The sequence below is a fragment of the Miniopterus natalensis genome, chromosome 9, assembly GCF_054644295.1.
Source record: "Miniopterus natalensis isolate mMinNat1 chromosome 9, mMinNat1.hap1, whole genome shotgun sequence".
In the NCBI taxonomy this organism is placed as follows: Eukaryota; Metazoa; Chordata; class Mammalia; order Chiroptera; family Miniopteridae; genus Miniopterus; species Miniopterus natalensis.
This window is the reverse complement of record NC_142089.1, coordinates 45,617,652-45,636,490: the sequence shown is the minus strand read 5'-3', so window position 1 is coordinate 45,636,490 and position 18,839 is coordinate 45,617,652. Positions and strand designations below refer to the sequence as shown.

The 18,839-nt window shown below is 36.1% G+C and overlaps 2 protein-coding genes across 4 annotated transcripts in view; one reads left to right on the top strand and one right to left on the bottom strand.

Moving 5' to 3' along the window:
- TNNI3K (TNNI3 interacting kinase) overlaps nt 1-17,857 on the bottom strand; it is a 280,278-nt gene extending 262,421 nt beyond the window's left edge. Inside the window, exons 1-4 of one of the 3 annotated variants that reach the window (XM_016216807.2) lie at nt 17,747-17,857; nt 16,288-16,455; nt 14,913-15,005; nt 10,303-13,345 (exon numbers count right to left, since the gene is read on the bottom strand). In XM_016216807.2, the coding sequence (XP_016072293.2) occupies nt 11,889-13,345; nt 14,913-15,005; nt 16,288-16,455; nt 17,747-17,828 (1,800 nt within the window). In that variant the 5' untranslated portion in view covers nt 17,829-17,857 and the 3' untranslated portion in view covers nt 10,303-11,888. Of the gene's footprint in view, nt 1-10,302; nt 13,346-14,912; nt 15,006-16,287; nt 16,456-17,746 lie in introns of those variants that run through there. The other 2 variants (XM_087820523.1, XM_087820522.1) reach the window with 2 other exon arrangements.
- A 210-nt stretch (nt 17,858-18,067) lies between these two features.
- The window catches only part of LRRIQ3 (leucine rich repeats and IQ motif containing 3), an 83,178-nt gene continuing 82,406 nt past the window's right edge, over nt 18,068-18,839 (top strand). The window contains exon 1 of the mRNA XM_016216818.2: nt 18,068-18,146. The gene's annotated coding sequence lies outside the window, so the exon portion shown is untranslated. The remainder of the gene's footprint in view (nt 18,147-18,839) is intronic.

The following is an 18,839-nucleotide window of genomic DNA, read 5'->3' as shown; positions in this document are numbered from 1 at the left end:
TATTAGAAGCACTTCTGTCCTGCCCATGGATCCTCACTTTTCTCACAGTCTTAACCTTATCGTTTAAGATCACCGTTTCCTGAGATCTAAAGCAAATGATGCCAAAACACTTCTAAATTGGGTGTCTCTGATGCCTAGGTTTATTCGGTTATGGTGGAATATAATGGACTTAATATCCAAGTCTTGACTCTAAATATTTAAGTTGGCATACTATGTGATATCATTTCCTAACAGCGGCCCAGATTTTCCTAAGTTGAAGTGTAGATCTGATTACAGAATTACCTGAAACTGTCTCCATATTTTCCAACTTCATATATAAAGCCAGGAGGGATATTATAGAGCCTGTGGTGAAGGGCTACCAGGTATTTGGAATTTGTGAGGGCCTCAGGTATATCAGAATGAGAGATGGATACATGTCATCACATTAGGGTTTAACAAAGTAATTCCATCATCATCTTCCTGAAACTTTCATTTCCCTTGATGCTGAAAGGCATTCACCTCATTTAGCCACATTAATGCTACTTAGTATAGTTAACTTACTAGCTAATAACAATTGTTATCTATGTATCCTCTAAAGAGCATACTTCCTCTCTTCAAACTATTCCATAATACTCATCTCTTCTATAGAGTCTGGGTATGTACTAATTCACAAAATTATCTTGAGATAATGTATCAGGGCTGCATTCTTTAATGTTGTTAAGGGTGGGTATAGCCGTTCCTTTTTGATGACCAAACATTTATATTAAACAATTATGTACTACAGTTGTATGTGTGTACACATTGTATATGCATACATATGCATATATTTTATACATATATACACATGTATAACTATATCTAATTATCATAGATATATATTTAAAGAGCAGCAAGAAAATAAAACAAACTGATAACACTCAAGTCCTCCTCTAAGTTAAGTTTATATGAATGCAACACCTACTTCTGTAAGCAGCTATTAAGGAAGATAGAATTAATGTCTTTGTTTCTCCTGCTAGGCTGTGAGCAACTTAAGAACAGAAATTGTCTTATTTATTTTTGCATTCCCAAAAGTCTAGCATAGTACCTGGCAGATATATATGTAAATTTAATTGTTTTGGAATGAATTGAATTGAACCAAACCGAACCAAACTGAATTGAACCAATTAAATTGAGTAGACTCAATCCCTTCAGTAAGGGAAATATTGCTAAGGTCTTGAAAAGAGGTAATGTGAATATAGATGAGCCATTGTCGATTCTGCAGACGAAACATGGTAGCATTTTGAAATTTCATGGAAGGGTAATTCAAGCAATTTTTAATCTCTTTATTTTCCTCATCTTCCGTTTAAAAATTTACCTATATCATAAGGGGTTTTTGCACTACTTAGCATTATTAGCATTAGTCATTTATATAAGCGTGATTCTTTAGCAATAATTTACAAATCAGGCTTTCAGAGAACTTTTAAAAACTACACTTACTAGAACTCATTCATGATCAGCTAAATCCAAATCTGCTGGAATTCGGCCTGGAATTAGGAATAAGTGAAACAAAACTCCAGAAGTGATTCGGGCATAGCTTTTCCATTGTGTAAGGTAGAGTCCTAGCCAGCAAGGAATTTAAACCTGAATTTGGTATTGGAAAATACAATTTTCTCTACAAAGTAGCTTTTGGTGAGTCAAAATATGGGGCAAAAACCATATACTATATAAGTTAAGAAGAGGAAAGGGTTATATTGGGATGACCACAGAGGGATTTTTTTTTTTAAATATATCTTTATTGATTTCAGAGAGAAGAAGGGAGAGGGAGAGAGAGAGAGGGAGGGAGAGAGAGAGAGAGAGAAACATCAATGATGAGAGAGTCACTGACCGGCTGCCTCCTGCAAGCCCTAGACTGGGGATCGAGCCCGCAACCTGGGCATGTGCCCGGACCGGGAATCAAACTGTGATCTCCTGGATCCTAGGTTGATGCTCAACCACTGAGCCACGCCTGGCTAGGCTACAGAGGGATTTTTGAATATATGAGACTTGAAATAGGTCTTGATACTTGTGGAGTTTTTAAAATCTTAAAGGGAACAGAAATAACTATTTAAAATCTCAAGCATATGATAAATGGAGAGCTTGGACACAATTTAAATAATTATATCACTTCAGAGGATTCAGACAAATTATTACAATGGTGTTCATTGAAACCCCTATCATTGCTCTACACGTTAAAACAAATTAAACAAAACTGATGGGACCAAAGTAATTTAAGCTTCATCTTGGATTTTTTTTTTTTCTTGAGACTAACAATTGATGAGATTAAGTTAAGCAAAGTCATAAATTCTAAATGACTGAAAAATTACATAAAGTAGTTGCGATGGTGGAAAATATGAAAGATAGTAAGGAAAGATAGTAAGCATTTCACAAGGAAAAAAGAAAGTCAAATCAAGAGAACTTAGCAAAGCTAAAAACCATAGTACTTACTGGAGGAGAGGAGCACCTGGGGAGTAGCAAAAGCCAGTGGCCTATCAGAGAGAGAAATATGCAGGTTACATATGCATTCATGGTACGTTATGGCAAGAAACAGACTGAGGGCAGTTAGTGCTTAAACAGAGGCATTATTTTGTAAAAAGAATCATAAAAATGTTGCTTCTATGTCTATCAAGATCACCTTTTAAATGTAGTGTTTAATGTTAGAGACCTACCTCATTAGTATAAAGGCCAAAGAAAGAAAACTTTTCTTAGAAATGCAGAAATGGATGATGAAGTATATTTGTCCTGTCTAAAGAGAGTAATTATATATATTCTTTAAATGCTCCTTTAATAATCCCCATAAAATTTCCTAAGTATCATAGCTGAATGGGAAGTACACGCTCACCCATTTTGAACAAGTTGGTGGTTTTTTGTGTTTGTTTGTTTTAATTTCAATTTGCAAAAGACTTTCTAGTAAGTTTTATCAAACCATTCTAGTCTCATATTGACCAGTGGCCCTTGGTGTTCATATATCTTGACTTATGGTTTTAGTGCAGATCCCAGGGAGTTAATGGTGGACCTAGAACTAAGCTAAAATGCTGTTCAATTTTTATACTTTGCCCTATGTTGAGCTTTATGCTTAACTAGAGAATTATATTCTGTTTTTATTTACTGAAGAACTTTGAAGATTGTTTCATTACTTTAGCTAATGTCTGACTGTGGGCTATAAAATATGCATTTATGTAAAAATTTTTGTTGTTACTGATGTTATTTTTCTACTAAGAGCCTTGAAAGAAAAGGTTTATGCAGTGTAGCTAACTACATAAACACATTTTTAAAAAACACATTCTTTTTGCTCTTTAAATCAGATTGATATGATAGTATGGAAGGTGGTGTCATTTCGATATCAATAAAAAAGCCACCTGCATACTGAATTTTTAGTTCTGCACAGATGATGATAAAGTCTTATAAAAACAAAAGGTAGCTATTCATGTCTAAACAAAAACAAATCCCAGGAATATATGCTTAAATAGAACATAAAATATAGGATTAAACAGTAAAGTTTTACAATCAATTCAACTTTTTTTTATTATGTGTTATACATAAGAATTTTTAGAGACATAAGCAAATTATTTTAAAAAACATTCTTGCAAAGTTGAACTCTTTTCTTTACCAAATGCTAGCCATTATTGCGGAAACCTCTGTATTGTAGATTTCTGCATTTTTTAGAGACTACTGAGAAATAACTATATTTATTTTGCTCAGTACATCTCAAATACACACGGAATCAAAGTTCAACCCAAAATATAGTTAGCACCGGATACTTGTTATTCCTTGATTCCTTTCTAAAACAAACTTATTAGGAGTCCCTGCCAGGATGATGGTGCATTCTGTGAATCTCTTAGAATAAATAATGTACAGGAATCATTCAGATGCATATTCAGTGGGAAGCCATCTGGCTCCATGCGAATTTATGAATATTTTAGCTTGCTCAGCTAGTCAAAAGTAAAATTTGGCACTTGGGATTATCATGTAGATTTGTGACAGTATTATAAAAAATTTGCTTCTACAAATCAGTGATTGACACATCTATTAAAGCACAGTTTCTTTCATCATGGACTGAGTCTATTTAAACCATATACAATATTGCTTGGTTTGGAAGCCATCATAATTCAACTTGAATTAGAACATGCAATGTTTTATTAAAATAGTTCTAATAAAGAAAAATCTTGGCATTGGGTTGGACTTTACAGGTTTTTGTAGTGGATACTGTGATGTGGCACCCAGATCTTTCTTCCATGAAGGGCTTATTACCTCATCTACTGGGAGTGCTGTCAGTAAAAAGCTTTCAGCTATCAACCCCACTCATGAATTGCCTCAGCCATAGGAAGCTATTATGCTCAAGACACTCCTTCTCCTGGTGCCTACATCCAATAATGATTATTATGTGGTATAAATTGTGGCACACTCAGGTCCAGCTCTAGAAAGTGCTAAAGTGCCATTCTAGCATCAGAACTCCTTCTGGAGACTATCATTGTGCCTGCATCACAGCTTGACTTCTCCCTTCTGCACAATCCTGCTTCTGTCCCCTTCCTTGCACAACTCTTAGTCCTAAGGGCACTCCTTAAAAAATATACTGCACTTTAAACTCCATCTCAGATTCTGCTTTCCAGGAAACTCAACCCATGGCCATTCTCTAACCCTACCTCTTCTTAAAACAAGAACTTCTTGGGAAAACTCTAGGTAAATGTCTCTCAGTCACTTTGGACAAACACTTTGAGTATTATGAAGCTTTATTATCTCATAAGGCAACCCACTCTATTAATGGACAAAGTTATTTCTAATATTATATAAACATTTTCTTCCTTGTAACATCTGGAACCATATAAAACCAACTTCATCATTTTATGAATGGATTAAACAGCATATTGATGCATGCTCACACTTTATGGGAGATATATATTTTTAACATCTTTCAGAATACTTTGGTAATTAGAAGTATAGATTTGAGAGTTGATACCATACTTATGTATGAGAAAGCATGATATTCCAAAGGAGGGAATGTGAATAGAGAAAACTAAACCAAAAGACCCGTGATCTTCCAGTGATATGAAGTAAGAATGATGAGGAACATGGTAAGGAGGCTTGAAAAGAATGAGAAATGAGACAGGAAAAGAACCAGTAGTGTGGGTTTTCTTGAAGCTAAATAGAAAATGCATTTCAAAGAAGGAGTGATTGAGACAAATGGTACTGTACTGATAAGATGAGAAGTAGGAGGAGTACTGGGTGTGTCAAAATGGAGAACACCGGGAATCCTGAGAGCAAGTTCGGTGGAGTGGAGGTTGGGGTTGGGGGCGAAAGCCTGACTGGGCCGAGTTGTAGGGGGAACGGGAGAAAAGGCATTGGAGAGTGGCAGTGTAGACATTACATGCTGTCCAGGAATTCACAGGTATTTGGGAGACATTTTGAATATCCATGGGGCTTAGAATGGAGGTTGAGCTAATGTTGCCTGTATCTAAAAGGGAAGCAAATTTCCAGCTGACATCTGATTAGATATACTAAATATGGAAAAGGTAAAAAAACAACAACACAACAATATGTAAGGTGAAGAGACTGCAGACTACCACCAAGCAAAACACAGAAAAGGAAGTGTAACATGTTAGAAAGTAGCAGGGCCCGGCCGGGCGTGGCTCAGCGGTTGACCGTCGACCTAGGATCCAGGTGATCGGGATTCGATTCCAGGTCAGGGCACATGCCCGGGTTGGGGGCTCGGTCCCCAGTCGGGGGCGTGCAGGAGGCAGCCGATTAATGACTCTCTTATTGTTGATGTTTCTCTCTCTTTCTCCCTTCCTCTCTCTGAAATCAATAAAGATATTTTTTTAAAAAAGTGGTATGAATCATTGTCCTAAAAGGCAGTCCTCAGGGGAGCAAATGAGATACAGAGATCGAATCAGTGAAGCGGTGTTGAGATGGCCACGGTATTCCTTTTTCCCTCAATGCTCAATACAACTCAATGCCAATCTGTTAAAATCTCTCTCCTTTGCAGTCTGTCTGCAAATTTGCTTCCATAGTGCAATTATAAAAATCAGATGATAGTTTGTTATTACTGCACGCGAGGAGGTGTTCCGTAGCAGCGCATGGTAGCTGGACAGTGCTGAGAGACGTGGGTGGGTTTTGGTTGTTTCAATGCTTAGACTGCACTGCCTTGAAGAACTGGATGTAAAGGAGGAGGGGAAGGTACGTGAGGTTTAACGAATGACTTCTAGGTTATTGCCTGGAATAATTCAGTGGATGACCGGGATATTTATCCAGATGAAAAGATCGTTAAGATTGATAGGGAGAAGATAAAAGCTGTCTAAATAGATATCTACTGAATTTTTTTCGGTGAGGGAGAGGTACGAAGCAGGCAGGTATATATACAAAGCTGGCATTGAATGGTGAATATATTATGATGACTGGTAACGAAAACCTCAAAACCATTATAAGTGAAACATAAAAGAGACTGTATCCTGATGATATAATATGGCTAAAAGAAGTTCTGCTGTTCTTGTTATTTATTTTTATCTTTTGGGAAATTACAGCATGTTTGTAGCCTAGAGATATGGAGAAAGATGAATTGCAGATACCAGAAACATGGGTAATTTTGTAAACTGCGCCTTCTCTAGAGAACTTATGGCAAATATTTCTTTTTTCATTTAAGCATCTGCAGTTGTAACAAGTAAAAAAGAATTCTTCTAAAACTCTACGCTTTCTACCTCCCTTCTCATAGGCTAGCTTCTACCCAGAGCTTTTGATTTGATTGGATAATGGTTAATTAGAAACTCTATCAACTTTAAGCAATTATAATGAGCGATGATCTTTCTTACTAAATTTCATTAAAAATTGATCCCAGTGATATATAAGTAGTGAATTTTATAAGTTAATTTATGACCTTGTCAGTGTGCCTATACATTTTAAATCTGTACTTGGACCACTTGTTATGATCATAATTATTTCTTTGTGTAGTAAAAGTTTTCTAGTTTTAGATTGCATTAAACATGTTTAAAACTTCTCTGAAGAACAGCATATTGGTGAATATAATTTACTTTCTCAAACCCCAAGGCTAAAAATAATAGGAAAGAAACCAATCATGTAAAACTTCATTTAGTAGTGCAACATTTCTCAACCTGCAAATGAAAGGAATGCTTACTTGATTTCTAGAGTTGTTTTAAAAAAATTGTTGCCTCAAGATGTAAATGCTTTAATTCTTTTCTCAGCAATGTGATGCTCTCTTATAATGAAAACTAACTTGAACCATCTGAATGTTCTGCAGAGAAAAGAATGGTTACTAGTGAAGAAAAGAAATTAAAAAACAAAACAAAACCATTTGCATTACTTAGCTACAGAGTTGGTTATAGCAAAGATTTTAAGAGTCTTTAAGGAGGCTGGAGATTGAACAAGCTGATTTGTATAACACACCATAGAACAGTGCCCAAAGAATATAGACATTAGAGTTTAGATTGTTTCAGTGATGCATTGAAGCACAATTGAAGGAATATAATTCTGGCACAGAGAGCTAGGAAATGACAGCAGATGGATTGCACCAGTCTGCAGCAACCAGAGATAAATTGCTCTGTTTGAATGGTTGAATTTTATACTTTGGAAGGCTACTAGATTCCTGCAGCCAGAGGCTTCAAAAGATAGACTATTTGTCCAACCAGCCCAGAAGGAAACATTAAGTCTGTTAGTTTCAATCATTTACTTACATGTTCAATAATGCCCTTGGGATGAACATCTTTAGACACAAATGTCAATAATCAAACAGCCTTACAGGTGGATGATAATTGTGACTCATTCACAGGCATCCTCCCTCTTCACCTCTTGCAAATATCAGTGCAGTATAGGGCACCAGCAGCTTTTTATTCCTCTATTCCAATTAAAAATATTTTATTGATTTTAGAGAGGAAGAAATGAGAGAGCGAGAGAGCAAGAAACATTGATTTGTTGTTTCACTTGTTTATGCATTCATTGGTTGGTTCTTCTACGTGCCCTGACCGGAAATGGAATCAGCAACTTTGGTGAATCAGGATGACAGTCTAACCAACTATGCTACCTGGCCCGGGCTTTATTCCAGTTCTTAACCCAACCCCAAATTATGTTCTACTGAGCTACAGAAAAAATGGCAAGTTTAAATATGTGGCAAATTTGTTGTGGCTCATGTAGCTCGTTCTGTCAGGGACAGGAACTAGTCCTTTCCTACCAGAGACTGGTGTAATTTTCCCCTCGTAATATATTTAAAAAAACTAATCAGAAATTTCTGTGAATATGGACAAACAGAAACATGATGAACACTAGGATGTTATATGGAGCTTAGCACATTGATATTGGAAGGAAGGAGAATGTGCAATAACCTCTGACAAAGTTCAATACAAGGAATAGTAACAAGACAACTTTACTAAGTATAAACAATAAAAGTTGTTCCTCAACCTCTATAGAATTGGCTTAAAAAAAAAAAAAATACACACACACACACATCTTTATTGATTTCAGAGAGGAAGGGAGAGGGAGGGAGAGAAATATTGATGATGAGAGAGGGTCATTGATTGGCTGCCTCCTACACATCCTCTACTGGGGATCGAGCCCAAAACCCGGGCATGTGCCCTGACCAGGAATCAAGCCCTGACCTCCCAGTTCATGGGCTGATGCTCAACCACTGAGCCATGCCAGCAGGGTGAAATTGGCTTTTTCAAAACAAAATTTTAGAGGTACAAAATATTAAACTAAGCAACTAATAGTTGCTTCAATTATTTCCCTTACACTAAATGAATCTTAAAAGGTACTATGTAAGTGAATTTATAAAGCTCTTTTCTTGAATAATTTAGTTCTTGACGTAGATGAAAACTGTTTCATTTAGCTAAACAACAAAAAGAACTTCTAAAATCTTTTAGACGATTTTGAGCAAATTAATTTTTTTAGCTTTTCTTCCATCTTCTCTACACTAAAGTTGCCTAAATTCTGGGCGTCCAAGTTGCTCAAGTCCAGAGGACATCATGGTGTACGTGAATGGCATCCCTGATATTGTGTAGTACACAGTGATCAATTGTTATGTGATAGCCATACATACATTTTGCAGCAGGCAGTTTGGATTTTGGCTCTATCTATGCTGAATTTGGTAATCTTTATGTAACATAGCAAGTACTGCTTAACCTCAGGAGATGAATAGATCACCACAGGTTCTGGGAACTCTGCATTAATACCATTAAGATTTTATTATTTTCAGCATATCATTCAGATTTTTTAAGTTTTATTTCAATTTATTATATACATTGATACACATTCTTGATATATTTTGCTTAATTTGGTGAATAACTGCTTAAGGTAGATTAATACCAAATGATGGGTTTTGTTTTCCATGCCCTCTTGGTCATTATTATTAACTCATCAACAAGTTTATGTAATATATTTAGTTACACATAGTAGGTATCCTTTACAAACCTTGAGTATATAAGGGATGTAATTTTATGAAATAAAATAATAAATCTAAGGAAATGTCCAATTTCATACTTACACATGCTTGAGATTATCACCTCACTGAGTTAGGAACACTGTTGGTGATAATTAGATGATACTACACACCAAGTAATGCACCTCAAGGCAAGAGACACTGACAAATTCTTGGGAACAGATAACATTGCAAAGCAACTAGAATGTATACATTGTGCAGAATTGTTTAAAATGGTCACCACCAATTGAACCTCCTACTGACTGAGTAGAAACCACATTCTTCTAGAGACATGATTAAATTGAGTAAAAAATAAAACTGAATTTTGTGGAATAAAAACTTGCAGAACAGGTATCTGGAGTCCACAGCTTGAAGGATAACGCAGATAGTCGTGTAGTGGGGGCACTTAGGAAATGCAGTTTTACCAATACACTTCACATGGCAGAAGATGGTACTGGGTGGAAACACGCAGACATCAACAACTCTCGAATTGAAAAGTTCAGAAAAATTTGACTCTGAATGTGAAGTTTAAGAATTCTCTTGACTATATTTCAATATTGCATTTTGATCCTTTATATGTATATGAAAGCAGGTGAAATTATAAAAATCTGTAAGTGCATTTAAAAGAGATCTCCAATAAATAAATAAATATAAAAACTTCAAATAACAAAGAAAGCACTGAATATTTTATTGGTAGTGTTTTCTTTTTCAGTGGAACATGAAATAATGGTGATTCTTAATAATTGATGGCATTTAGATTGTACAGTGAAATACAAAAATTATAGATTTAGATTATACTGTGAAATACAGTATTAAACATTTAATAAGTTATAAACACATAACGTCCTGTGAAAACTCTGCATGTCAGTCAGTAAATGGTACACAATAGCTACCATATATCTTTATTTTGTCCTTGGAAAGAACCTTGAGAAAAGAAAAAAAAACAAGAAAACAAGACATAAATATCATAACTGAGAGTTGCAGACAAGTCACTTCTGGTTTACCAAATAATTATTTTCATTTTGACATTTGATATATCAATAAAAGTGGCACAGACCAGTTCTTTCTTCAATTTACTCATGTTAAAGCACAAAGCTCTTACAAATCTTTTCTCTACTTATTATTAGGCTTTGATATGAACACATTTCACATATGTGCTTATATCAAAATAGGAACACATAACTTGGGATTCCTGCCAATTTTTATTTTCTTGAAGCTGTTTATCATCTGTGCATTTTCTTAGTCTTTCTTTTCTTTTGGTTCCATCCTGCTGTCTACCTTTTGGTTATTTATTGTTACTGAGTATCATTACCAGCACAAGAAATGAAAATAAGAAATGCAAAGTAAAATCCGTCCATCTGGTAATTTAACAGTTCTGTTAAAGAGAGTAATACAAGGATAAAAGCTAATGCTTGAAATAAACATATTACCAGTGAATCCAAATTATTCCTACCATCTCCCCACCCATATACTTGAGTTTTGTGGGTATATGCTTTCCTATGAATGAAAATTTAGGGAACATTTTTAAGATATACAAAGACATGTTCAAGTTTATAAGGATAAAATAACATATCTCTTTTTGTTTCATTTTAATGTGATCAATAAATGAGATAGATTTTTATCATCAAATTCAGAGCTGTTCATTACTTATCAATTAAGATAATCATAATGTTTTAAGCATTAATTTAACCTGAATTTCTCAGCTATAAATCTGTTCCTGAAAATGTATTTCTACAGAATTCCCACAGTGCTCTAAAGACCCTATAGTATGCCATTTTTATTATTTAATTAGAGTTACTGTATTTGAGGAGAGAACTGCCAATAAACACTAAGAACTTTATTGGAACTGAAGCCCAAAAGATGGAATAACTCTATTGAAATGTTTAGAAAATTACCTTTAAAACTACTACAGCCCTGGCGAGTGTTGCTAAGTGGTTTCAGCACTGGCCCAGCCATGAGGGATCACTAATGTGATTCCCGGTAAAGGCACATATCTACCTACCTGGGTTGCAGGTTGAATCCCCAACCTCAATCAGGGCACATGTGGGAGACAATCAATCAATCAATGTGTGTCGCTCCCATTGATGTTTCTCTCTCTCTCTCCCCCTTTCTTTCTCCATCCCTCCATTCTACTCTCTAAAAATCAAGGGAAAAAATATCCTCGGGTGAGTATTAACTACAACAAAAAAACTACTCCAGTATTATGTGAACAAAACAATGCCCCACAAATCCATCTTAATTCAAAGAAAAATTAAAATAGTGATAAATATCCAAAAATCCCTTTCCTGAACTTACACCCTTGAAACATTCTTTCTCCAAAACTGGTTTATCTGTATTTTTGTTATTAATGTCATGTTACAGCAATTATGTTAATACAATTTTTATTAAATGACTTCAATAAAACACAGACGAGTGTCTACAGAAAACCCCTATATTTGCAATCTTGCTCAATCAAGAAAGGCAAAGTATAGAATACTTAAGACATTTTTAAATCAGACTGTTTTCCACTCATAGTAATTTCTAGAAAAATATGCTCCCTATAGGTTATCATGTCTTCCACGTCTTTGTAGACAAGCATTTCCTCAATGGACAACAACTTATAGTTATTCAGGCTGAATGTTGACTTGTTTTGTACAGCATTTAACATCTTTATGGATGTTGTAACTGAATCACACAGAGAAGAACAAACTGGGAAAATACGAGCACTCCACAAACTCAAACATGTCTTGTTTCCAGAGAAGAGCTCCTCTGTAACTTTCAGATTCCATATATCTAAGCATGACAGGAAACAGATGCCAAAGAATTGAAGTGACTTTATATCTGACAATGTTTTAACATTCTTTTTCAAGTTGTCTTGCACTCCAAATGCCATAGTTGAATACTTTAAGTGTCCATTCATCTTCAAGCTTAAGGAACACACAAAAGAATATGCAGGCAGGACAGCTCTTGTTATGATAGAAGAACCACTAATAATGCAGTTCTCCCCAACTGAAACACCAGGTCCCAATCTGGAATACTCCACAACTGAGCCAGGTGACACAGAACATTGTGAATCCAATATACTTTGAATGAAACAGGATGTGTTACCAGAGCATTCTGGTATTGCTGGAGAGATGCTAAAAGCTATGGACTGTAAGCCAAGCTCTGACTTCAAACTGCTATCTGAAGTAAAGTGAAACAAATATTCTTCGGTTGTTCCAATGTGATAAAACTTGGAGTTATTAAGAACAATAACATTTAGTGATGTCCCTTTAAGAAGGTGAAATATTCTCTGTCTCAAGTCTACCAACTCTGACTCTTCTTTAGTGACATTTGACGTGTTTCTGGTATACTCCACAGTTGCTCCAGGTCCCAAAGCCTGCAGGAAGTCTCCATAGGCATCTATTTCACAGTTCAGTGTGCCTATTTTTTCATAAAAAGCAAGTAACTTTTTCGCTGATTTATGATCCATGTAAAACAGGCTGTCTGTGTAGACATACTCAGGTTCTAATTTAAGAGAGGGAATGTCACCATAAGAAAAGTCCTGTTGAAAAAAATTTCTAGGTCTACACACAGCATCAAACTGACGCATCCTTTCTATGCTGGGCTTATGAAGGAAACGATGGCAACACCTGTATTCAAGGTCTCTATATTCTAAGCAATTTGAAGGTTCTAAGACAAATACTCCATGTGTGGTACCTATAGTCAAACTAGAAGGATGAGCCAAAGCAGTAAAGCCAGGCCTGTCAAATCTGATAGACTCAGATTCTCCGATACTATAAAGTTCAATATCATCTGCACACGTAACCAGAATCCCAGGATTCATATGTGAGGGGAAATCAATGTACATGGCTAGCTTTAATTCTAACATCTGATAAATAGGGTTACCAAAAGGTAAAGCAGTGAAAATTTTCCCCAGAGCACTGGCATTTGGAAGGCGTTGACTGTAGCCACCTATAAAATTAAACAAAATAACTGTTTTAAAATGTTTATATGACTGTTTACAAGATTTAAAAAACCCAAGGGCATCAGTAGCAAATCAAAATTGTCTCCAAAAATATTTAATATGTAGAATGCATTACTATAACTCAGGAAAGAATAATAAATTCCAGATACAAATTCAAAGACAGATTTTCCTGTAGCCTTTCAACATAGTGTAGTTTTAAATATTCTAGATTAGAAAAGAATTCCCATATACTTTAGAGCATGTGAATTGTTTTGAATCCACTGTATAGCTAGTAAAATGGACCATGGGCTAAAACATGACCTCATATCCACATTTTAAACAATAAATTTCAACCATATTTAAATTCCAACAATAAGCACCGCTCTACAGGGGAAAAACAAGTCATAAAAAACTAACATACCAATTCCAAAATTACCTATTAAACAGTAACTTCCAAATGCAGCGTCTTTCCTCCAATTATTAAATACACTTAAAGAAAGCAAAGGTTCATTCATGTAAAAACATTTTAAAATGTATACTTGTTTTTAATTTAAATAGGCTTTCCCTCTAAGATGAGTCTTATGACGTCTTAATTTCTTGAAAAGCATGTTCTCTTAAGTAAATTAAATAGCTTACATCATTTTTATGTTAAGTAAGTATAGTGAGAAGCAGTATTATAGAGAGTGCTAGACAAAATTGGGTTCAAACTCAGGTTCACTACTTTTTAGTTGTTCATCTCTGGATTCACTCCAAATAAAAATGTAGAATACTACTTGCCTTGTCGTGTCTTATGAGATCAATTATACATGTAAAGCACTTGGCATGTAGTACATTGTTCAACAAATGAGAGCTAATACTTTCTACTTTTTCCTTTGCCAAAGACTAGTCAATAGGAAAGTTTAGCATTATAAGAATTAGATATTCCTAACTATATGTTTTCTGGTATCTAATGTAACTTCTACTAAATTGGTAATAATAATACAATAATACTTGCTCTGGAATAAATTTGAAATTTTTTTACTTGCATATGAATCATAAGAGATGGAAGGTGCCTTGGAAGCCATGGTGCCAGTCCATGACAAACTTCATCAGCCCCAATCCACAGAGAAAAATAATAGAGGTTTTCACACGATCAATATTTTTATACAACTAAATTTATCCAATTAAAAAAACCCTTTTGTTCTGAGATTATTTCTTTCCTGCTTTTCTTTCCTACAATGTCCTCTTTTATGTGTAATTTTCCCTCATATATTTTCTTGTCAACTCCATGTTTTGTCACCATCTTGTTTTTCTTTTAACTCTTTTATGGATTGTAGGCTTTGTACACCAATAATCAAATAAAACTGTATGACATAAAGTTTTAGCAATAGTGTGGGGATCATAGTGCTAAACCAGCCTCTTTCCCACAGCAAGAATCCCTTCTAAAGAATTACTGAAAAATGTTCATATTTTCATGAATTCTGTGTTTGGACAAAAAAAGAAAGAGGAAAGTGTTTGTAAAGGAAAAAAAAGTTCCTAAGATCCTGAAGGTAAAATACGGAAAATAAACTATAAGTTAGTAAAGTGTGACTTTACCGGAGTGAATTAATAGGATGGTAAAAGAATTCCACTTATCTCCATAGAGCTTTTCCAAATGCCGAAGGGCACAAAATGTTGATCCGCCATTTCCTTAAAAATAAAGTTAAAAATGTACAATTTATTTCATAGAACCTACTAAAATTTTGTAACTATGGTAAATTTAGGTGTTATAACTTTGAGAATATGGCTTGTTGACTATAACTAGGCAGAGAGAAAAAATATGAGCCAAAAAATCAATTTAAATATACATTTTATAGCAATTAAGTGAAATAAACAGTTGGTAATGAAAACCAGAGATAGGCCCTGGTAATAAATTATGAACTAATCTTCTCCGAAAAATATAAACACAAAATGAAGAAATGATAAAGCAGGCAATCTGCAACACTAGAAAACTGTAAGTATATAATTTGGGATTACAAATTGCAAAATCCATTTAAATAATTCTCCCATTATGACAATCAAAGATGCAAGTTAAATTTGCTTTTTAAATAATTTTTTACAATCTGGTTTCCTAAAAATATCTTAAATGTAACTATCCCTTACTAGGTACATGGGCAAGTTATTTAACTTTCTGTGTCTCAGAGTCTCATCTATACAATGGGAATCATATAGTACTGACTGCTAGCTGTGAGGATTAAAACATTAGCTAATTAGAACAATGTCAATATCAGACACAGATACTCAACCTCTGGTATCAAGGAACTTGATCTGTAGTATTACATGGAAAATGGCCCCACAAAAATAGCTTTTTTTTTCTTTTGCAATGGAAAGTCAAAAGGCACACTTCACTGAAAATGGATTTTTTAAGTAAATATCTATGATACTTAAGCCATTAGGCTGTGCTCTTTTGCATTCTTCATTGTGGTCCCAAGAAGTCAAGTAGTGTATGTATTTTTTTCTTTATTTGATCTCCTCATGTAAATTTCTGAAGAAAATGCAGAGTTTGGAGGGTACTTAAGATCCTGACTGATAAGGTCCAAAGGATTATTCGCCATCTGAGTAAATTTTATTAAAACTAATACAATTCTCTTTTAAATAATGTAACATTCTGGAAGTTTTTCATGGTAAGTCACGATGTGTATGAAAGTTGCTATGCCCTTTATCATTTAAAAAAAAGCTCTTAAATTCAAATAAAAATTTTAAAGTTAGTAAAATCATGAACTAATCTTCTCCCCAAAATATTAATACAAAATGAAGAAATGATAAAGTAGGCAATCCGCAACACTAGAAAACTGTAAGTATATAATTTATTTGGGTCTCTAGACTATAGCGGAAAAATATGCAGCTTATAAACTGCACACCACAGGAAAAGTTTTCTTCAATGATTATTCTGCCTAGAACCTATGCTATAAATCTGACCATAAATGCGTACCAATTTTGGCTCCAGCAGGATCAACAAAAACATGATATTGAACTCCAAGGGGTAACTCCTTTTTTTTCAGCTTTTCTGACAGCTGTTGCTTATAAGCAAGTTCCTGTTTTTCATCAGCTGCTGTTATTGCAACAATGTCCCAGAACTCTCCAGCTGCCACAGGTTTGCCTATGTGAAAAAACAGCAACAAGGAAATGATAAATATTATCAGAATTCTGTTACAGGTTTACTTATTTGGAAAGAGGGGGGAAAAAGAGTTAATATCATCTTCATAAATATACTGCTTTTGAGGATTAGGGAATAATTAGTAGCCAGTTAGTATGGTTTAAAATAGTTCTAATGAGGATTGTTAACAAATTCTCCTTTTTGTCTCATTTAGATTACTTTCTTCGTTTATGTTCTACAGACCCATTTATTTAGGTGTGCTCAAACTTGCAATGTTCTCTATTAAGAGAAGTATTACTGATTTTCTTAGATTACCTCAATTCTTAAATAAGATTCTGGAGACAAAGGAACAAATAAATGAATCTCCAGCTTTGAAAATCAGTTTTCATATATTAGGACTATTTAGTGTTCCTTGGCTAAGAAAGACGCAACCCAAGGATCCATGACCACAATGCTGCTGTTTATAAATGTGGATACTTTATTTTTGACTAACTTAAGATGAGCCATGCAATTTTACAAAGGCTATTGGAGTAGGATATAAAATTCTGGGTAACAAAAGTTCCCAACTCCCAGATGAACTCATTAAAAGACAAACTGAACCTTGGGTAGACAACTGGAAGCTCTTTTTTACTGATAAGATGAAAACTTTTTATTAGTTAACAGTTGTTAGCTAGAATGTATCAGTACTGAACGTTTTACAGTCTTCCTAGTATTACTTCCTGTACTCTTAAAGCAGTAACTTCATCAAAAGTATTTTTTAATAAACAGTTGTACAGGAATGACAAGTGACATAACCATTTTTAAAAAACTGATTCAACCCCTACCCCTTTCAATCTTTAATCCATAATTCCTCCATGTTTTATTATTGTTTTTTTAACTGAGCGTTCACATTACGGAACAAGGGAAGTGAGAGAAGGCTAAAATCAGATTTGTAAGGGTCAAACACTATGTTTTAGATTTCTCAAATGTATTTAAAATAACTATGAGCTAACCAAGTGCATAACTTGGATTTATAGCTTTAACAGTCTGGTTAACAATTTCTTCTCTCTCCTCCGTATAACTTTTTTTTTATGTTTTAACCAGGAATAAAGTTAAAGTAGCAAGCATAACGTAAAGAAAAGGACAGTGGAAGAAAAGAGTAAAAAAGTTAAGGTGTATTAGCCGTGAGCGGCCCAGCGGCCCGGGCCCAGGTGAGAGAGAACCAACCGGGGCGCCGGTCCTGCGAATTTCACAGCACGCAAACGTCCCCGCCCCCTCGCCATGGCCGGGCGAGCTGGGGTTCCTCCTTCGGTACCTCTCAGCTCTGAAAACCTCCGCAACTTTCGCTGGGTGGCTTCTGGCAGCGAGACGCGCGCAGGGACACCTGCAGAGGCCATGACCCCACCGAGTCGGCCTCCGCTTTACACTTCCGGGTCTCCCACCGCTCCACTCGGCACGCACGCGCTCCGGCCCGTAGCCCGCCCTAGGTCCGGGTTCACCTCCGCCCCGCCCCTTACGTGCGTCACGCACGTGGCCACGCCCCCCGAAGGTCTTCGGCCAGCCCAGGGAAAACCACGATGGGGTGATCCCGGCGCCTTGCCCGCGTTTCCTTAGCAACAGTCTCCGGAGCTGATGGCCACCTAGCGATTTGTCAAACTGAGCCGAGTCCGGCCGCTTATTCCCAACTCCCAAGGCCTTGCAGCTCTGTGGACTCGGTGAGTGGGACGAGTGGGGCGACAGAATTGCTGCGACGGACGCGCTGCGGAGGAGAGGAAGTGCAGCCTGGCGTTCAGCCTCCTCTCGGGAGGCCGTTTGTCGCTTCTCACTCGTGGTTTGTGTCGGCCAGAAACCGTTCCCCGGAGCCTCTTGACAGTTACCCTCCCCGCCTGGTCGTCGTCTGAAGCCGTCTGCCCCAACCCCAGGTCTAGATACACAGTCGGAGCATTAAAAATCAGTGTTATCAGGAGCCTTAGGCCGGTGGCGTCTTGGCCTTGGCGGGTCCCTGGAGAGGGAGCCTTTCCACCCTCTCAGGTTCGAGTTCTTAGGCTTTTGGAAGTTGTATCCAATTTGTTCTGCAACCAGGACGTTCACATCTGTGCTGTTTTGGGTTAATTCCCTGGCATCCTTTTGTATATGCAGGTTAATCAAGAACTTTCAGGAACATTGGTGGGAACAAGTCAACATTATTAGATGTGTTTGTGGTGGGTTAGCTTTGTAAGTATTTCCCTGGTAAGGCACTACGTTTACAGTGAATTTTATAGATTAACTTCATCTTTACACATCAGAAAGCTATGAGTCAGAGAGAAGAGTGACTTAGTCAAGGTCTCACAATTAGTAAGCAATGGAGAGAAGACTTGAGCAAGGGACTTCAATCCCAAATGCAGAAACCATTCTCCCACACTAGGCAG